Raw genomic sequence first — 15,344 nt, 5'->3', positions numbered from 1 at the left:
GATATCTCAACTTAATTTTGACAATTACCTATAATTACATAGGACAACACCTAAGTGAGATGGTATCCATGCAAATCTACCTGAGAAATAAATGACATTAGATGTGTTTAGATAAAAAAAAAAGTCATTGTTTTCTTGAAGTATTTTACAAACACAAAAAAATTTCTGTTTGTTTTATCAGTCCCTAACTTATACATAAGCTTTAACATACCTGCTACACTGGATATGTGGGATTTCTGATCTGTTGAGAATAGAGGATACTGTTTACTATAATGTTTACTAAATTCAAACATGTAAAGACCCTGATTAATTAAAAAAAAATTAACTTAAATTTTTAGGCAATGGTCACAATGGCATTTTATGATGGCTGACAATTATTGTACAAGAACTAAACAATTAAAATAATAAAGAAATGTTTTGGCAATTTTATGATTTATGGTACTGCATTGATTTTACAGTACAATAACCTTGTTAAAATATATAAGAGTATTTCAAAACAGTGTTTCTTACTATGTATTTTACAAGCAAACCTTTTATTTAAACTCTGGGCTAAGTTGGTTAACTCTGCAATCCAGATTAGAAGTTGTTTTTCATCAAGAGATAAGTCAGCTAAGTCCTTTCTTATTAACTCTGCAGTTTCTTTTGCCTATCAACAGGAGGAAAAACTGCCCTGTTAGTATAATAAATGTTGCAATTTTTATTTAATATTTGATATTACAAAAAAAAAAACAATCCTTACGAGCCTAACTGCTGATGAAGGTTATTTAATGGCAGTAAATGTTATTTTTATTTTTATTTTTGAATGTTTTTTTTCCTGTGCACTTATATTAGTGATTCATGATCATTGTTGCATATATTCAATGAATAAAGCAAATTACTTGCCTTACAAAATCTTGAAGCTAGAACACGAGCTAAAGAGTCATGTTTACGTTGGTTCCAAAAAAATGAAGATTCACTAAGTTCTTCTTCACGCTCTGAAAAAAGGGACAAAAAATAACTCCCTTCAATGAATATGTAAAATGAAAATAATTCACTTTTATGCAGGCGATGAGTCACAATAACATGGCTAAAGTTGAAAACATGACTTGAGAATGGTCCAGGACGGACTGAAACGTCGTCATCCCTTCACCTTCTAGTGTGTGATCTGGTCAACATTCACTTTTATACTATCTACAATTTACTTGCTATATTAATCAAATCCAATTCATATACACAAAGTTGTAGGGTGACACCAGGTGTTGTTAGTTACTGAAGTCATCTTCATTACACATAATAAATATCACTAACAAGTTTTAATAGATTATACCTTCCTCATTGTAACAATGCACTATAAACTAACCGGCTTTCAACATGTTTTTGGTGGTACTGTTGTACCGCGACATATAGCTGAAAATTTGCTCGGTTTCTTCACCTGTGGTCAAACCACTTCCGTGCTGCCAGCGTCCTCCATACAAGACCTATAATTAAGATGTAACACACTGTAAAATAATTACAAGGAAAGAATATTAGTCGATTGCTCAAAAATTTAATTATGACTAAATACTTTATTCTGATTAATAGCTTTTTAACCCTAAAATAACGTTACATTTATACCCGTTACTTTGACAAATGATAATTATTTACCTGGCAATACCATGCATGTGCTTTTGCATGCAAAACACCTAGGAACGGCTTTGTCTCCAGTAGGGTGAATTTTTTATTTTTTTCTTGAATTACCAGGGCCCATGGCCAGTACTCTACTGGCATATGATGTCCTGGCAGATGTACTTGGCACTTTTGAAGTAATTTATATGGAGATAATGTGCATAGCCAAAAACCTCACCACGAGTCATATTGCACAATTTGAGAATTACACCATGCCGGCATGATGCAAGGCTTATGCCAGTCTGGTCCAGGGATTTGTGTGTATACGATTCGTTTCGTGCCGCTTTCCACAACGAGACACCACAATTTTGGCTGTTCTGCAAATCAAATATAAATGATATATATTATATATTTATAATATATATATATATATATATATATATATATATATATATATATATATATATATATATATATATATATATATATATATATATATATATATATATATATTTATGGAGTACCACCTCTAGCTGGAAGAAGGGGGACCCATAGCCTCGGAGGAAACCACGCATAACGCATTAGAGGGAATGTTTAGATCCCCTCCAATACACTTTCTGTGTGCTTTTCTCCTACCACCCCCTTCCTTTTTTATTTTTTGTGCTTTATTATGCATTTGATGGTTACAAGATATACATGGGTTGATACAAAAATAATAATGCAAAAAGGTGCTTAAAGGTTATGGATCTCTTGAAAAACACAACAATGGGAAACATTGATGAATGTCACAGACGGGTTCGATCATTGTTGCAAGTCAAACACTTCTTCGAATTCCTCTGAATTGGACTAGTGCCCAAGACGCAACAGGCATTTCCCCTCTGAATCGCAACACTGAGGCGCTGGAACAAGAAACTTTTTGCTCTCTGGTCTTTTGTAGCGCTGATCAATTTGTCCCCCAATTCCTTCAGGAACTTCAATGCACATTTTCCCCACGAACCGAGGGTATCCGAGCCGATCGGAACAAAGCTGTAGCAGTGTGCTAGACCTCTGTATTTAATAATTTTCTGCGATTCCCTGAAAGAAGCAGCACCACCGCTTTCACGTGTGCTGTAGTGGAGGTAGGTACTGGCCAGTGTGGCAGCGCACGTGTAGTCCCATACCACTTGCTTACCATCCTTCCAAGGTAGCAAGGTGACCCCATCAGGGCGCTTCTGAGGGTCGTTAGGTCTGGATAAGTGTGGTTCTCTTTGTGCCGGGCAGCGGGCTGTGGCGAGGCTCCTCTTGATGATGTCGTTGACATCTTCATGTCTTGCGATTTTACCCTGTGATTTACGACATACCAGACCATGACGACCATATTGGTCTGCCATCGCAGTTCCGCAGATGCACCTATGTTCGGTGAGGATCGGGGCGGCAAGGCGAAGGGCAACTCCAATGCGGAGAGCGTCATGACTGAGGCGAGTTCCCAGGGCTGCATTGGGCACAGCAAATAAAAAATCCCCGGCGTGGGGTGCTGTTACCGCTAGGAGGCGGGCTTTGTTTTCAGCATCAGCGTTGTCAATCATTGCTGTGACAGTCTTTTCCATTATGGGGCTATCCCAGTGGGCCTGCTTGTGGTCTTTTGGGACTTGTGGTCGGGGTTGAGGGTGTGCAATGGTGTCCCATTGTCTGGCTGCTTCGATGAACGTTTGATCATGAGTTCCCGCTGTCTCTCTCATACGCTCTGGTAGGATCTGCCCTACCAATTCGTTGGCTGCTGTACATGAGGATAAGAATGCAGGAAGTGCTACCTCAGTTGCCTTTCGTATGCCTATCCCTCCAAATCTCACTGGTAGTGTTGCTTGGTCCCACTGACTGTCATCTAAATCTAGGTTGAGCGCCTTCCTGAATATTGACCTGAGGAGCTCATCATATTGATTTAGAAGTGGGTTGCCAAAAGTTGGTGCACACCTTAAGAAGTATGTTAGCCTGGGCAAGGTAAGGCACTTTGTGAGAAGGTAGAGGGCATCGTGGGAGTCCAAGTCCCCAATTCTCTCTTCCATCCTCTTTAGGTCTCTAAACTTTTCGTCAAGGACTGCAGCAATGGCATTGTGGCCCAGAGGTGCTCCGAGTAGTGTGTTGTCGGTAGGTTTAACGACTGAGGCTTCTGGTAAAACTGATTTCACTGCTCTAATGATTGCTTCACTAGATGCAATAATTTCGCACTTGGAGGGGTTAAGAACGAGACCCATGGACTCCCCCCGTGTCTTCACCAGCTGTAGGTCTTCTAGCAGGGAATCTTGTGTGCCTGCCAGAGTGCCATCATCCAGGAACCAGATGTTGAGCTCGCTGGACAGTCTGGTTGTAATTTCTCGAACCGCTATGCAAAAGAGGAACGGTGCAAGTGGGTCACCCTGTTGAATTCCCTCTGCTGAGGTGACTTCATGTTTGCCAAACAGGAGGGTTGAGTCTTTGCTGTAGCCTGCTGACACAAACGGGAGAATGCTTGGGCAATGTTCCTGGACTGCAGTGAGGATTGCTTCCCTTTTGACCGAGTTGAAAGCGTTTTTAAAATCTAATTTTACTACTGCCTGGTCTTCAGTAAGAGAGCTAATGTAGGCTCGTGCAGCATGAGCCGCTGCTTCACAGCCTTGGGGGACTCCAAACCCCAGCTGGTTGGGTTGCAGCATGGTGGCTGCTTCCGTTCGGATACTTCTGACAGCAGCCCTTGCAACTAGGCGGCGAAGGGTATTACCAACGGCAATGGGTCTGATCCCTCCCCCCTTCTTTTTAAGGGCACATAGGGAAGCACCAAAGAAGAATGGTTTGATTTCGTCAGGGATTAACCCGGCGAGGCAGTTGTTGACAAACGATGTGATTTCTGTCAGGAGCGCTTCTGCAGCTGGGCCAAGAACAGGGTTCACCATTTCCTTCACATGTTGAGGTCTTACCCCTGTGTAGCCTCCTGAGGAGCCCGGGGGAAATGAAACGATAGCTTTATAAACCTCTGACTCCCGGAGGACGAGAGGTTCCTGGTTAGGGGCGAGCCTGACCTGTGGGGGAGGTTCACCTACGGCCCTGAGGGGGTGTTTTTCTCTCAGTGCTTGGGCTGTGGTTTCATCCCTGGGCAAAATTTTGTCCTCACTTGTGATCAACCTGAGTGCCCCGACTGTATTGCCCTCTTCAATTTTCTTGCTGACTTGGGTACCTAATTTTCTGTTGTCGCTGATTGTCGTACTTGGTCTGCCTCGGCGGTGTTTGGTTTGTGTTTCTATATATGTTTTGTGTTTCTATATATATATATATATATATATATATATATATATATATATATATATATATATATATATATATATATATATATATATTTATTATATAAATACAGTATATATAAAATATATAATAAATAATGAAAAGAACCTAACCTGATGGGTTATATAAAAGTGATATAGACCAACAGAAATATAGCATCTTAATCAATATGACTTCAGACCCCAAAAATCACCATTTATATGGTGCATGTAGCTCTTGACAAACGTTGAGTACTCTATGTTTTACTGGTTGACTTGCCTGTGGGTTAAAAAAACCTAACTACTTGTTATAATATATATATTAACTCTGTAAACTGTAAGACATCATGACTGTCTTTTCCCAATGGTGTAGTGGGTTAAGACACTCGCCTGGCGTTTCGCGAGCGCTTTGTCCTGGGTTTGTATCCTGGCCTTGGAAGATTTACTGGGCATCAACCCTTAACTATGGCCCCCCCCTGTTTACCCAACAGTAAAATGGGTACCTGGTTGTTAATGGATTTGGTGGGGTCATATTCTGGGGAACATAGGATTAACGACTTGCTTGAAACACTATGCGTGCTAGTGGCTGTACAAGAATGTAAAAAGTCTTGTATATATAAATAAAAATATAAAATCTATGTACAGTTTACAAAGTCTGTACACATAATATTTACCTTTGTTTTTAAGCTCTCTATATGGTTAAGGTGATTAGTCACATCATTGTCAGCAGCAAAGACACTCTCTGAATAATATGATTCCCTCAATCCTCTGAAAGAAACAAAATGACAGTATTTACATAATTTACATTGATTTGTTTTCAATTTTGATGATTGTGTAAATATATATTACTTAATGTTGTAATACATGAATAACGCTATTATGTATTGCATGTAAGAATTTTTCAGATATTGATATATTTACATAACGAATAATGTATTGTGATATATAAGTTGCCCTAATAGAAATGTATTAATTGTTGAAAAATAAAAATTTATCTTACAAAAGGAAAATTATTTAAGAACTGTACCTTCCAACTTTTTCATATGGGAATAACTTTTTGTTGCCATCAATATGTATGGCAAATGGGTTAGTATGACAAGCAGGGCACACGTTCTTATTGTAGCTTTGGACATTTGCAAGTTCATACTGCATAAATCTCCACTCCTGGAATGTTCTTTTAGCAGCTTCAAAGTTGATGCAACCATCCTGAAATACATACTGAATATAGAATTTGCATGGATTAGCCCCATATATTGGGGGAGTGGGTAGCACAAGTTATAGTGCAAGATTGAACAACTACGTTCCCAGCCTAGTACTGGGAACCTGGTTCCCAGCCTAATACTAGGAACCTTGTTCCCAGCGTAGTGCTGGGAACCTAGTTCCCAGCACTAGGCCCAGATGTGGCTAATATATATATAAATATATATATATAAATATATATATATATATATATATATATATATATATATATATATATATATATATATATATATATATATATATATATGTCGTACCTAGTAGCCAGAACGCACTTCTCAGCCTACTATGCAAGGCCCGAAATGCCTAATAGGCCAAGTTTTCATGAATTAATTCTTTTTCGACTACCTAACCTACCTAACCTAACCTAACCTAACTTTCTCGGACACCTAACCTAACCTAACCTATAAAGATAGGTTAGGTTAGGTAGGGTTGGTTAGGTTCGGTCATCTATCTACTTGAATTTTAACTCCAATAAAAAAAATTTGACCTCATACGTAATGAAATGGGTAGCTTTATCATTTCATAAGAAAAAAATTAGAGAAAATATATTAATTCAGGAAAACTTGGCTTATTAGGCAAATCGGGCCTTGCATAGTAGGCTGAGTACGACGTTCTGGCTACTAGGTACAACATATATATATATATATATATATATATATATATATATATATATATATATATATATATATATATATATATATATATATATATATATATATATACATATATATATATGTATATATATATATATATAATATATATATATATATATATATATATATATATATATATATATATATATATATATATATATATATATATATATATATATATATATATGTGTGTGTGTGTGTGTGTGTGTGTGTGTGTGTGTGTCGTACCTAGTAGCCAGAACACACTTCTCAGCCTACTATGCAAGGCCCAATTTGCCTAATAAGCCAAGTTTTCGTAAATTGTTTTTCGACTACCTAACCTAACCTAACTTTTTCGGCTACCTAACCTATAAAGATAGGTTAGGTTAGGTTAGGTAGGGTTGGTTAGGTTCGGTCAAATATCTACGTTAATTTTAACTCCAATAAAAAAAAATTGACCTCATACATAATGAAATGGGTAGCTTTATCATTTTGTAAGAAAAAAATTAGAGAATATATATTAATTCAGGAAAACTTGGCTTATTAGGCAAATCTGGCCTTCCATAGTAGGGCCAAGAACTCCATTCTGGCTAGCTATCTATCTATCTCTCTCTCTCTCTCTCTCTCTCTCTCTCTCTCTCTCTCTCTCTCTCTCTCTCTCTCTCTCTCTCTCTCTCTCTCTCTCTCTCTCTCTCTCTCTCTCTCTCTCTCTCTCTCTATATATATATATATATATATATATATATATATATATATATATAACATATATATATATATATATATATATATATATATATATATATATATATATATATGTATATATATATATATATATATATATATATATATATATATATATATATATATATATATATATATATATATATAGATAGCTAGCCAGAATGGAGTTCTTGGCCCTACTATGCAAGGCCAGATTTGCCTAATAAGCCAAGTTTTCCAGAATTTCAATATTTTTTCAAATGTTTTTCTTGTGAAATGATAAAGTTATTCATTTCATTATGTATGAGCTAAATTTTTTTAAATTTGAGTTAAAATTAATGTAGATATATGATCGAACCTAACCAAGCCTACCTAACCTAACCTAACTTATTTTAACCTAATCTAAACTAACATAGCTAAATCAATAATTTATGTTCTTAATATAATATAATAATAATATTTAAAAAAAAGGAAACAATTTATTGAAAATAAAAAGTCACTTGGCCTATTAGGCCAATCGGTACTTGCATACTAGGCCAAGAAGTGCGTTCTGACTACTAGGTACGACATATATATAATATATATATATATATATATATATATATATATATATATATATATATATATATATATATATATATATATATATATATATGTCGTACCTAATAGCCAGAACGCACTTCTCAGCCTACTATTCAAGGCCCGATTTGCCTAATAAGCCAAGTTTTCATGAATTAATGTTTTTTCGTCTACCTAACCTACCTAACCTAACCTAACCTAGCTTTTTTGGCTACCTAACCTAACCTTACCTATAAATATAGGTTAGGTTAGGTTAGGTAGGGTTGGTTAGGTTCGGTCATATATCTACGTTAATTTTAACTGCAATAAAAAAAAATTGACCTCATGCATAGAGAAAAGGGTTGCTTTATCATTTCATAAGAAAAAAATTATAGTAAATATATTAATTCAGGAAAACTTGGCTTATTAGGCAAATCTGGCCTTGAATAGTAGGCTGAAAAGTGAGTTCTGGCTACTAGGTACGACATATATATATATATATATATATATATATATATATATATATATATATATATATATATATATATATATATATATATATATATATATATATATATATATATATATATATATATATGTCGTACTTAGTAGCCAGAACACAGTTCTTGGCCTACTATGCAAGGCCCGATTTGCCTAATAAGCCAAGTTTTCCTGAATTAATATATTTTCTCTATTTTTTTCTAATGAAATGATAAAGCTACCCATTTCATTATGTATGAGTTCAATTTTTTTTATTGGAGTTAAAATTAACGCAGATATATGACCGAACCTAACCAACCCTACCTAACCTAACCTATCTTTATAGGTTAGGTTAGGTTAGGTAGCCGAAAAAGTTAGGTTAGGTTAGGTTAGGTAGTCGAAAAACAATTTATTCATGAAAACTTGGCTTATTAGGCAAATCGGGCCTTGCATAGTAGGCTGAGAAGTGCGTTCTGGCTACTAGGTACGACATATATATATACACAAACACAAACACACACACACACACACTGTATTTGCAACTTAGTCCTTGGTTACTATGGCAATGCATTTATATTTGTATCTCTCTCAAATAATTAGATAACATACCATTGATATTTTGGGGTATAACGTCTACAACAGAAACTGGAGGCTTCATTACTTCATGACTGCAAGGGAAAGGATTTTAATGGTGTGCCTAGTAATAGAAAAAAAACAGTAAAAAATATATTACTATAACAAATTATTTATAATTACATTTAAGAGCAGTTAGTGATTATATTTAACTGTTGACAATAATACTAATACCTAAAGCTCTGCTTTTTCTAGACGAAGTGTCAGTGTACATAATTGTCCGCCTTTTTGGGTTGTTATTTTGGGAATCATAAATTGCTCGAAGCCTTGTTATCTCCTCTTCAATCTCCTTCAATTTCTTTTGGTGTTGTAAATCTTGCACACTTTTATGCAACTCATCTGAACATAGATAAAGAACACAAAGTATTCTATGTAAAGCTGGAAAATGATATTATCCAACACAAATACGTGAAGTGTGTGAAAGCTGTATTTTAAATGCAGATGACATAAATTGCTCATTTGACAATATATGTTGGTAATCTTTACAACAATATGAAAGGGAGTAAAATATTTCCTTTAAATAAAATTAAATTAATCAATTATATGTTATTTATTTCCATATTAAACATTGTGAATAAAAATATAAGTGAGCTTACCATGTACAACAGGTATATGTTTTTTTTTCTGATCTCTTGATATTTGCCTGAGCCTGGCTTTCCGGCTGAGCTTTACGTTTGGCATCAAAAAGCCTATAGCCACACTTGCAGACATGTTGATTAATGTTCACGATAATATTACATGAGGGACATAATCACTGTAAAGCGTTTCTCAGGACTGAAAAATAAAGATAATCTGGGTTATGATAAACTGTTCAGTACAGTATAATTACATTATAATGTAGAACTACCTAAGCTCACCAGAAGTCACACACAATATGGGAAATCATTCATATTTGAATGATCAAATAAATGAGCAAATGATGAATGAATGATTTGAATGAGCAAATCATTTAACATAAAAGACCACATGGATAGTGAAATCTGGATCCAAAATTATAATTTATATAGATGTGACAGAGTAATAAGGTCAGGTGGAAGAGTAGGTCTGTATATTAAAGAGGACCTGGCATGAACAGTGCTCCTGAACTCAACTAATGAGGTGGTAGAGGTACTTGGAATCAGGGTTGAAAATATAAATCTAATTATTATTTTAATATACAAACTGAAAGATGCAACAGTTGAGAAATTAACTGAGCAAATCCACAAAATAGAGAATATCCTTCATAACTTAACAAACCCAGTACCAGATATTATCTTCTTTGCAGACTTCAATCTGCCCATTTTAAAATGGAGAATAGTAAAAATAACATTATAGCAGGAAATCAACCTGGAAATAACAAACTACAGGCCAGAGAACTACTGACATTCTGTGACAAATTCTCGCACAGTCAGCAGATTACGGAACCAACTAGGAACGAAAACACGCTGCACCTGATATTTACAAACAATGATGAGCTAACCAGCGACATAACTGTCTCAAACACTACGTACTCGGACAACATTGAAGTGAAAACTAACATTAATAATGGTAGTAGGCCTAAGAGAAACAACAAGTGAGAAGGGTTATTCAATAAATCCAATTTTAATAATAATAATAATAAAAGGATAGACTGGGCAAAAATAAATGGGGAACTTACGAACGTTCAATGGGAATTTGTTCTAAGTAATAAACATCATACACAAAGAATAGAAAAACAGACTTCTGAAGCCTATGAAGTCTGTCTGAAACATGTTCCTTTGAGGAAAGCCAGAAAGAGGTCCAACGTAGAAAGAAAACGCAGGCAACACTACAAAAAAAGACAAAAAACAACGGAAATGATTAAGCAGACAACTTTTCATACAAAGAAGGAATAATTTAAACAGGGAGATTGTAGAAATAAAACAGAGACTGAAGCATTCATATCAGATTGAAGAGAGGCAACTAGACAAAAAAGCAATTCAAGAAATAAAGGAAAACCCAAAATATTTCCTCATTTATGCTAAATCATAAGAAAATATCACTGCCAATATTGGACCTATTTGTATTAGTGAAGGTTCATACATTGAGGATGACAAATTTCTAATTTTTCATAACACTAATTTTACAATTAGTGAAATCCTAAAGAAGCTGTATGAGGATATGTTTAGCACTCAGATACACAGCATGAAAGTATAAAATCCGGACAACTTCTTTATGCGTGATATCCAAACCCCTGTAAATATAACCAATATCAACACGAGCATGGAACATTTTGAAAGAGAATTTTACAATATGCCCATGCACTCAGCCCCGGGTCCAGACTCATGGAATTTAATATTTATAAAGAAATGCAAAGTGACATTAGCACAGGCACTCAGTATAGTGAGTAGGAAGAGATTGGACACGGGGGAAATATCAGATGCGCTTAAATACTTAGTATAAGCAAAGATATTTAATGTCTGGTGAAGGATGGAGGGTAGGCAATCCAAGAGAGGAGGTGCATACTCTAGATGAAAGCAAACTAAGTAATACTTAATAAATATTCTAAATTGGAATTTTAGGTAATAATGTACAATCTTTGGATGACAAAACAACACATCAGAAAACGAAGATGCAAGGATCTTTACGTCTGTCTGGGACAATTATCAAATTGTGTAATTAATATTTTTGTGAATCATTTGCTAATTATACTCTTAGCTAAATGGATAAATGTAGCATGAAAGACTGCTTCATACACTTATCTGTCCTGAAAATTATGATAATTTGGGCTATCATAAAGTATGCAATATGATTAAAATATAGTACCGCGATAAAGGAAACTTAATCCTAATTACTGTATAATGAAACTTACTTGGATTTTTGGAATCCATTGTTGCAATGAGCTCTCAGATATTCGACTGCATGAGAAACAATATCACCGATTGAAATTGATGTTGGGCTGCTGTAAAATTTACCCAAAAGGTACAAAACTATTTAAAACCAGGCATAAAATAGAATCAGTTTAGACTAATTATATAAAACTACAAGAACAAGGTAGGATGCATATTTGCATCACCATCCAAAAACTGCAAATGAGAGTTGTGACATGCAAATCTCATAAGCACTTTTTGTTTACATATTAACTTCTTGGCATTTTTTCGGTAATTAAACTGAGATAAAAATAAAATTAATACATGTGAAAATACAAGCAAAATATAACTGAAATTTGAACAATGAAACTTTACAGATGATACAGAAGACACAAGTTAATTGGCACTGTAGGAGACATTGAAAAAACAGAAATAACATGATTTTAACAGTGATAAGTTACAGGTGCTGAAGTATGGTAGAAACGAGGAAATTAAATGAAACAAGGAACACAGGACACAATCAGACCTACTCTATGAAGGAAAAAAACATGCAAGAGATCTAAGAATTACGACGTCTGACGACCTCACACTTTGTGAACATAACCGAGCAAATATAGTGGCGGCCAGAAAAATAATGGGATGGTTTATGAGAATGTTAAAATTCAAAGACCCCACCCACAGTAATGCTAATACTATTCAAATAACTGGTGCTGTCCCATCTTGAGTATTGCTCGGTACTGACTCCCCCTTTCTGAACAGGAGAAATCTCTGAATTAGAGGAAATAAAGAGACCATAAACAGCAAACATATAAATGATAAAACATCTAAATAATTGAGACCGTCTCAAAGCTCTCAAAATGTACTCTCTGGACAGGAGACAAGAATGGTATCAAATAATACATATATGTAAGATACTAGAGGGCCAGGTCCCAAATTTGCACAGCATAATATAACAACATACTGGAGCTAAAGATACAGAAGGAAATTAATAATAGGTGTCATAGGTACAATCAGAGAGCAGAGTCTTAACAGTAGGGGGTTCAAGGGCTGTTTGCTAGGCTAGGCAAGGGTAGACTAGGCTTGGCTAGTGTTGGCTAGGTTATGCTAGGAAGAAGTAGGCTAGGCTGATTTACTCCACCAGTAATTGGCGGTCTGTCTAATTACAAGCTACCACAAGCTACACAAGCTTCACATAGCTTCCTGGCAATATGTTAGTAATGAATAAATAAGATATATTTACTCATTATAATGTTGGTACTGAATGTACAACACGAAAAAACATAATTTTAATCTGAAAAAGTATCTTTTTATAAAGAAATTAGACGAAAATAAAGAAATGGTGACACCAAATCAAGTCGACGATCCAAGCATCGGTTAGGTTAGGTTAGGTTAGGTTTGGTTAAGTTAGGTTAGATTTGGTTAGGTTAGATTTGGTTAGGTTAGATTTGGTTAGGTTTGATTAGGTTAGGTTAGGTTAGGTCAGCCTAACATATCATATTTCTTCATTACTAACGTATTGCCAGGAAGCTTTGTGAAGCTTGTGTAGCTTGTGGTAGCTTGAGGTAATTAGACAGACCTGTAATTGGGGGAAAGGGGGGAGGGGGGAACCTCAATATAAGCCTAATTTGTAGCTTCCTGTTCTCCGACACAATGATTTATTTTACGTCAGGCTTTCAGCACAGCCGCATAAAAAACCCTGGTTATTTATTTATTAATATACGAGAAGGTACACTGGGGGTTAAGAGAGAAAATAGGAATAATGATGATTTTACAATCTTGCCCGAAACGCTATGCGTACTAGTGGCTTTAGGTATTGTATGCACTACCTCTCTCTATAAATCAAACAGAATGTTTGTACTGTAACTCTGCATCTATGTATATATTTTTCCTAAATAAATGATTATTATTATTGTAAAGCCACTAGCACGCATAGCGTTTCGGGCAAAGATCCCGTACCCAGAAGCTGGGTATCTTTAGGTGCCCTGTGACTACTCTTATGACATTCCCTAACTCTTATGACATTCCCTAACAGTATTGTTAAACTAATAACAATGAACAGTAATTCAATATTACCGGAATAATCCAACTCATGTGGCCATGTTTTTGTTGTGAAGCCCGGTCGTTCAGTTCGTATACGAGCATACCTTCTTACGAAGGTTAGAGTCTTAAAAATGTCTTACCATTGCTAAGAAATCATAAGATATAATTATTTACAATAATACACTGGTTGTTTTTGTTGATTTAGGGGCGATGACATGAGTAAACTGGTTATGTTGTGTTGATTTAGGGGCAACGAACTGTGGTTATTAGACTATGTTTTGTACATAAGCAAAAAAACAAGATGTAATTCTTTTAATTATAACAATAATAACGACAAAAAGTTAATAATTAATGTACTTGTTAAGCAAAATTAGCAATATCTTAGTTTTCTTTAGGAAAAAAAATAAAAGACATATGGAAAAAGATCTGCAGACTATGTCTTACATTTTATTCCGTTATTTACACTAAAAGAACAATTAAACGTACACTATCGCCCGTGCCTGATGCACGAGCACCAGGCACGGGCACCGGGAGCTTCCCAGACACTGCCTTAATCGACTGAGATTAAGGCAGTGTTATTTTCATTCCTTTAGAACAAGGAAATCTCATTCTTAAACTGTATAATATGAGCTACGCAATAATTTTTTGCTGATCTTCAATAAAGAAATTCTGGAGGGCTTGCGCAAGGATTAGGATGAGTTAGCCTAGTTTTTACTGTATATCCATTTCTGGGTACTCAAGGGAGACACTGGCGGGCAACACGAGAATAAATATTTGTATAAATTCCAATTTCGATCAGATCTACTTGGGGATAGTTTACAAATGTTCGCCATGAAATTTACGTTTTCTCTAATAGCCGAAGAGCTTATTTGAGAAAACAGTATGGCATTGGTAAACAGTATAGCAACGAGTATACGACGAGTATAATCGACGTAGTTTTTATATATGTTGCCGGTCGAACACATCCTTATGTGACGTTTTATACTTATGTTCTTCTAGAACATTCTATTGCGAACACATTGGTACAAAAATGAAATACGTACATCGAAAACTAATGTCAGAACAGTGACAAGAGTATACACTTTTAAATATGGCCGCTCGATCGCCGATACACTAATTTCATTTGGGAAAATTTATTTTTTCATACGCCGTTTTGCGACAATTATTTATAACTGATATAAATGTTGCAAAAGAAGTTTAGGATTAAGTAACATATTACACATTAAAAAAAATGAATACATTAATACCTAAACAGTTTGTAAATACAGTGATAAATTGTGCCAAACATTACACAATATTATTTACTAAGAAGCGTATGACAACTCAAAACGGCATGATTTCAACAGGATTTTTTATAGTTG

The 15,344-nt window shown here is 35.2% G+C and overlaps 1 protein-coding gene and 2 long non-coding RNA genes across 3 annotated transcripts in view; 1 reads left to right on the top strand and 2 right to left on the bottom strand.

Annotated features, from left to right (window-relative positions):
- Positions 1-15,344, top strand: part of LOC138356214 (uncharacterized) — a 230,543-nt gene that overhangs the window by 206,103 nt on the left and 9,096 nt on the right. The window lies entirely within an intron of this gene.
- LOC123747770 (uncharacterized) lies at positions 818-6,061 on the bottom strand. The gene is made up of 4 exons (XM_045729982.2): positions 5,881-6,061; positions 5,528-5,621; positions 1,340-1,457; positions 818-974 (listed from the first exon to the last, which is right to left on the bottom strand). The coding sequence occupies exons 1-4, from the start codon at positions 6,003-6,005 to the stop codon at positions 823-825; spliced, it is 489 nt and encodes a 162-aa protein (XP_045585938.2). The 5' UTR covers positions 6,006-6,061; the 3' UTR covers positions 818-822.
- Positions 9,351-14,061, bottom strand: LOC123747769 (uncharacterized). Its single transcript, XR_006771713.2, has 4 exons — positions 14,017-14,061; positions 11,946-12,035; positions 9,733-9,910; positions 9,351-9,475 (listed from the first exon to the last, which is right to left on the bottom strand). It is a non-coding gene; the product is annotated as an uncharacterized lncRNA (long non-coding RNA).

The sequence above is a fragment of the Procambarus clarkii genome, chromosome 71 (assembly GCF_040958095.1).
Source record: "Procambarus clarkii isolate CNS0578487 chromosome 71, FALCON_Pclarkii_2.0, whole genome shotgun sequence".
In the NCBI taxonomy this organism is placed as follows: Eukaryota; Metazoa; Arthropoda; class Malacostraca; order Decapoda; family Cambaridae; genus Procambarus; species Procambarus clarkii.
This window is presented reverse-complemented; position numbering and strand designations above follow the sequence as displayed.

What these genes read in the sequence shown, in the direction of transcription:
- LOC123747770 (XM_045729982.2), bottom strand. Translation starts at nt 6,005, where the DNA reads ATGCAGTATGAACTTGCAAATGTCCAAAGCTACAATAAGAACGTGTGC. An exon ending in TAGAGAGCTTAAAAACAAAG is followed by an intron (nt 1,458 to 5,527) that starts GTAAATATTATG and finishes TCTTAATTATAG; the next exon opens with GTCTTGTATGGAGGACGCTG. An exon ending in CAAAAACATGTTGAAAGCCG is followed by an intron (nt 975 to 1,339) that starts GTTAGTTTATAG and finishes CCCTTTTTTCAG; the next exon opens with AGCGTGAAGAAGAACTTAGT.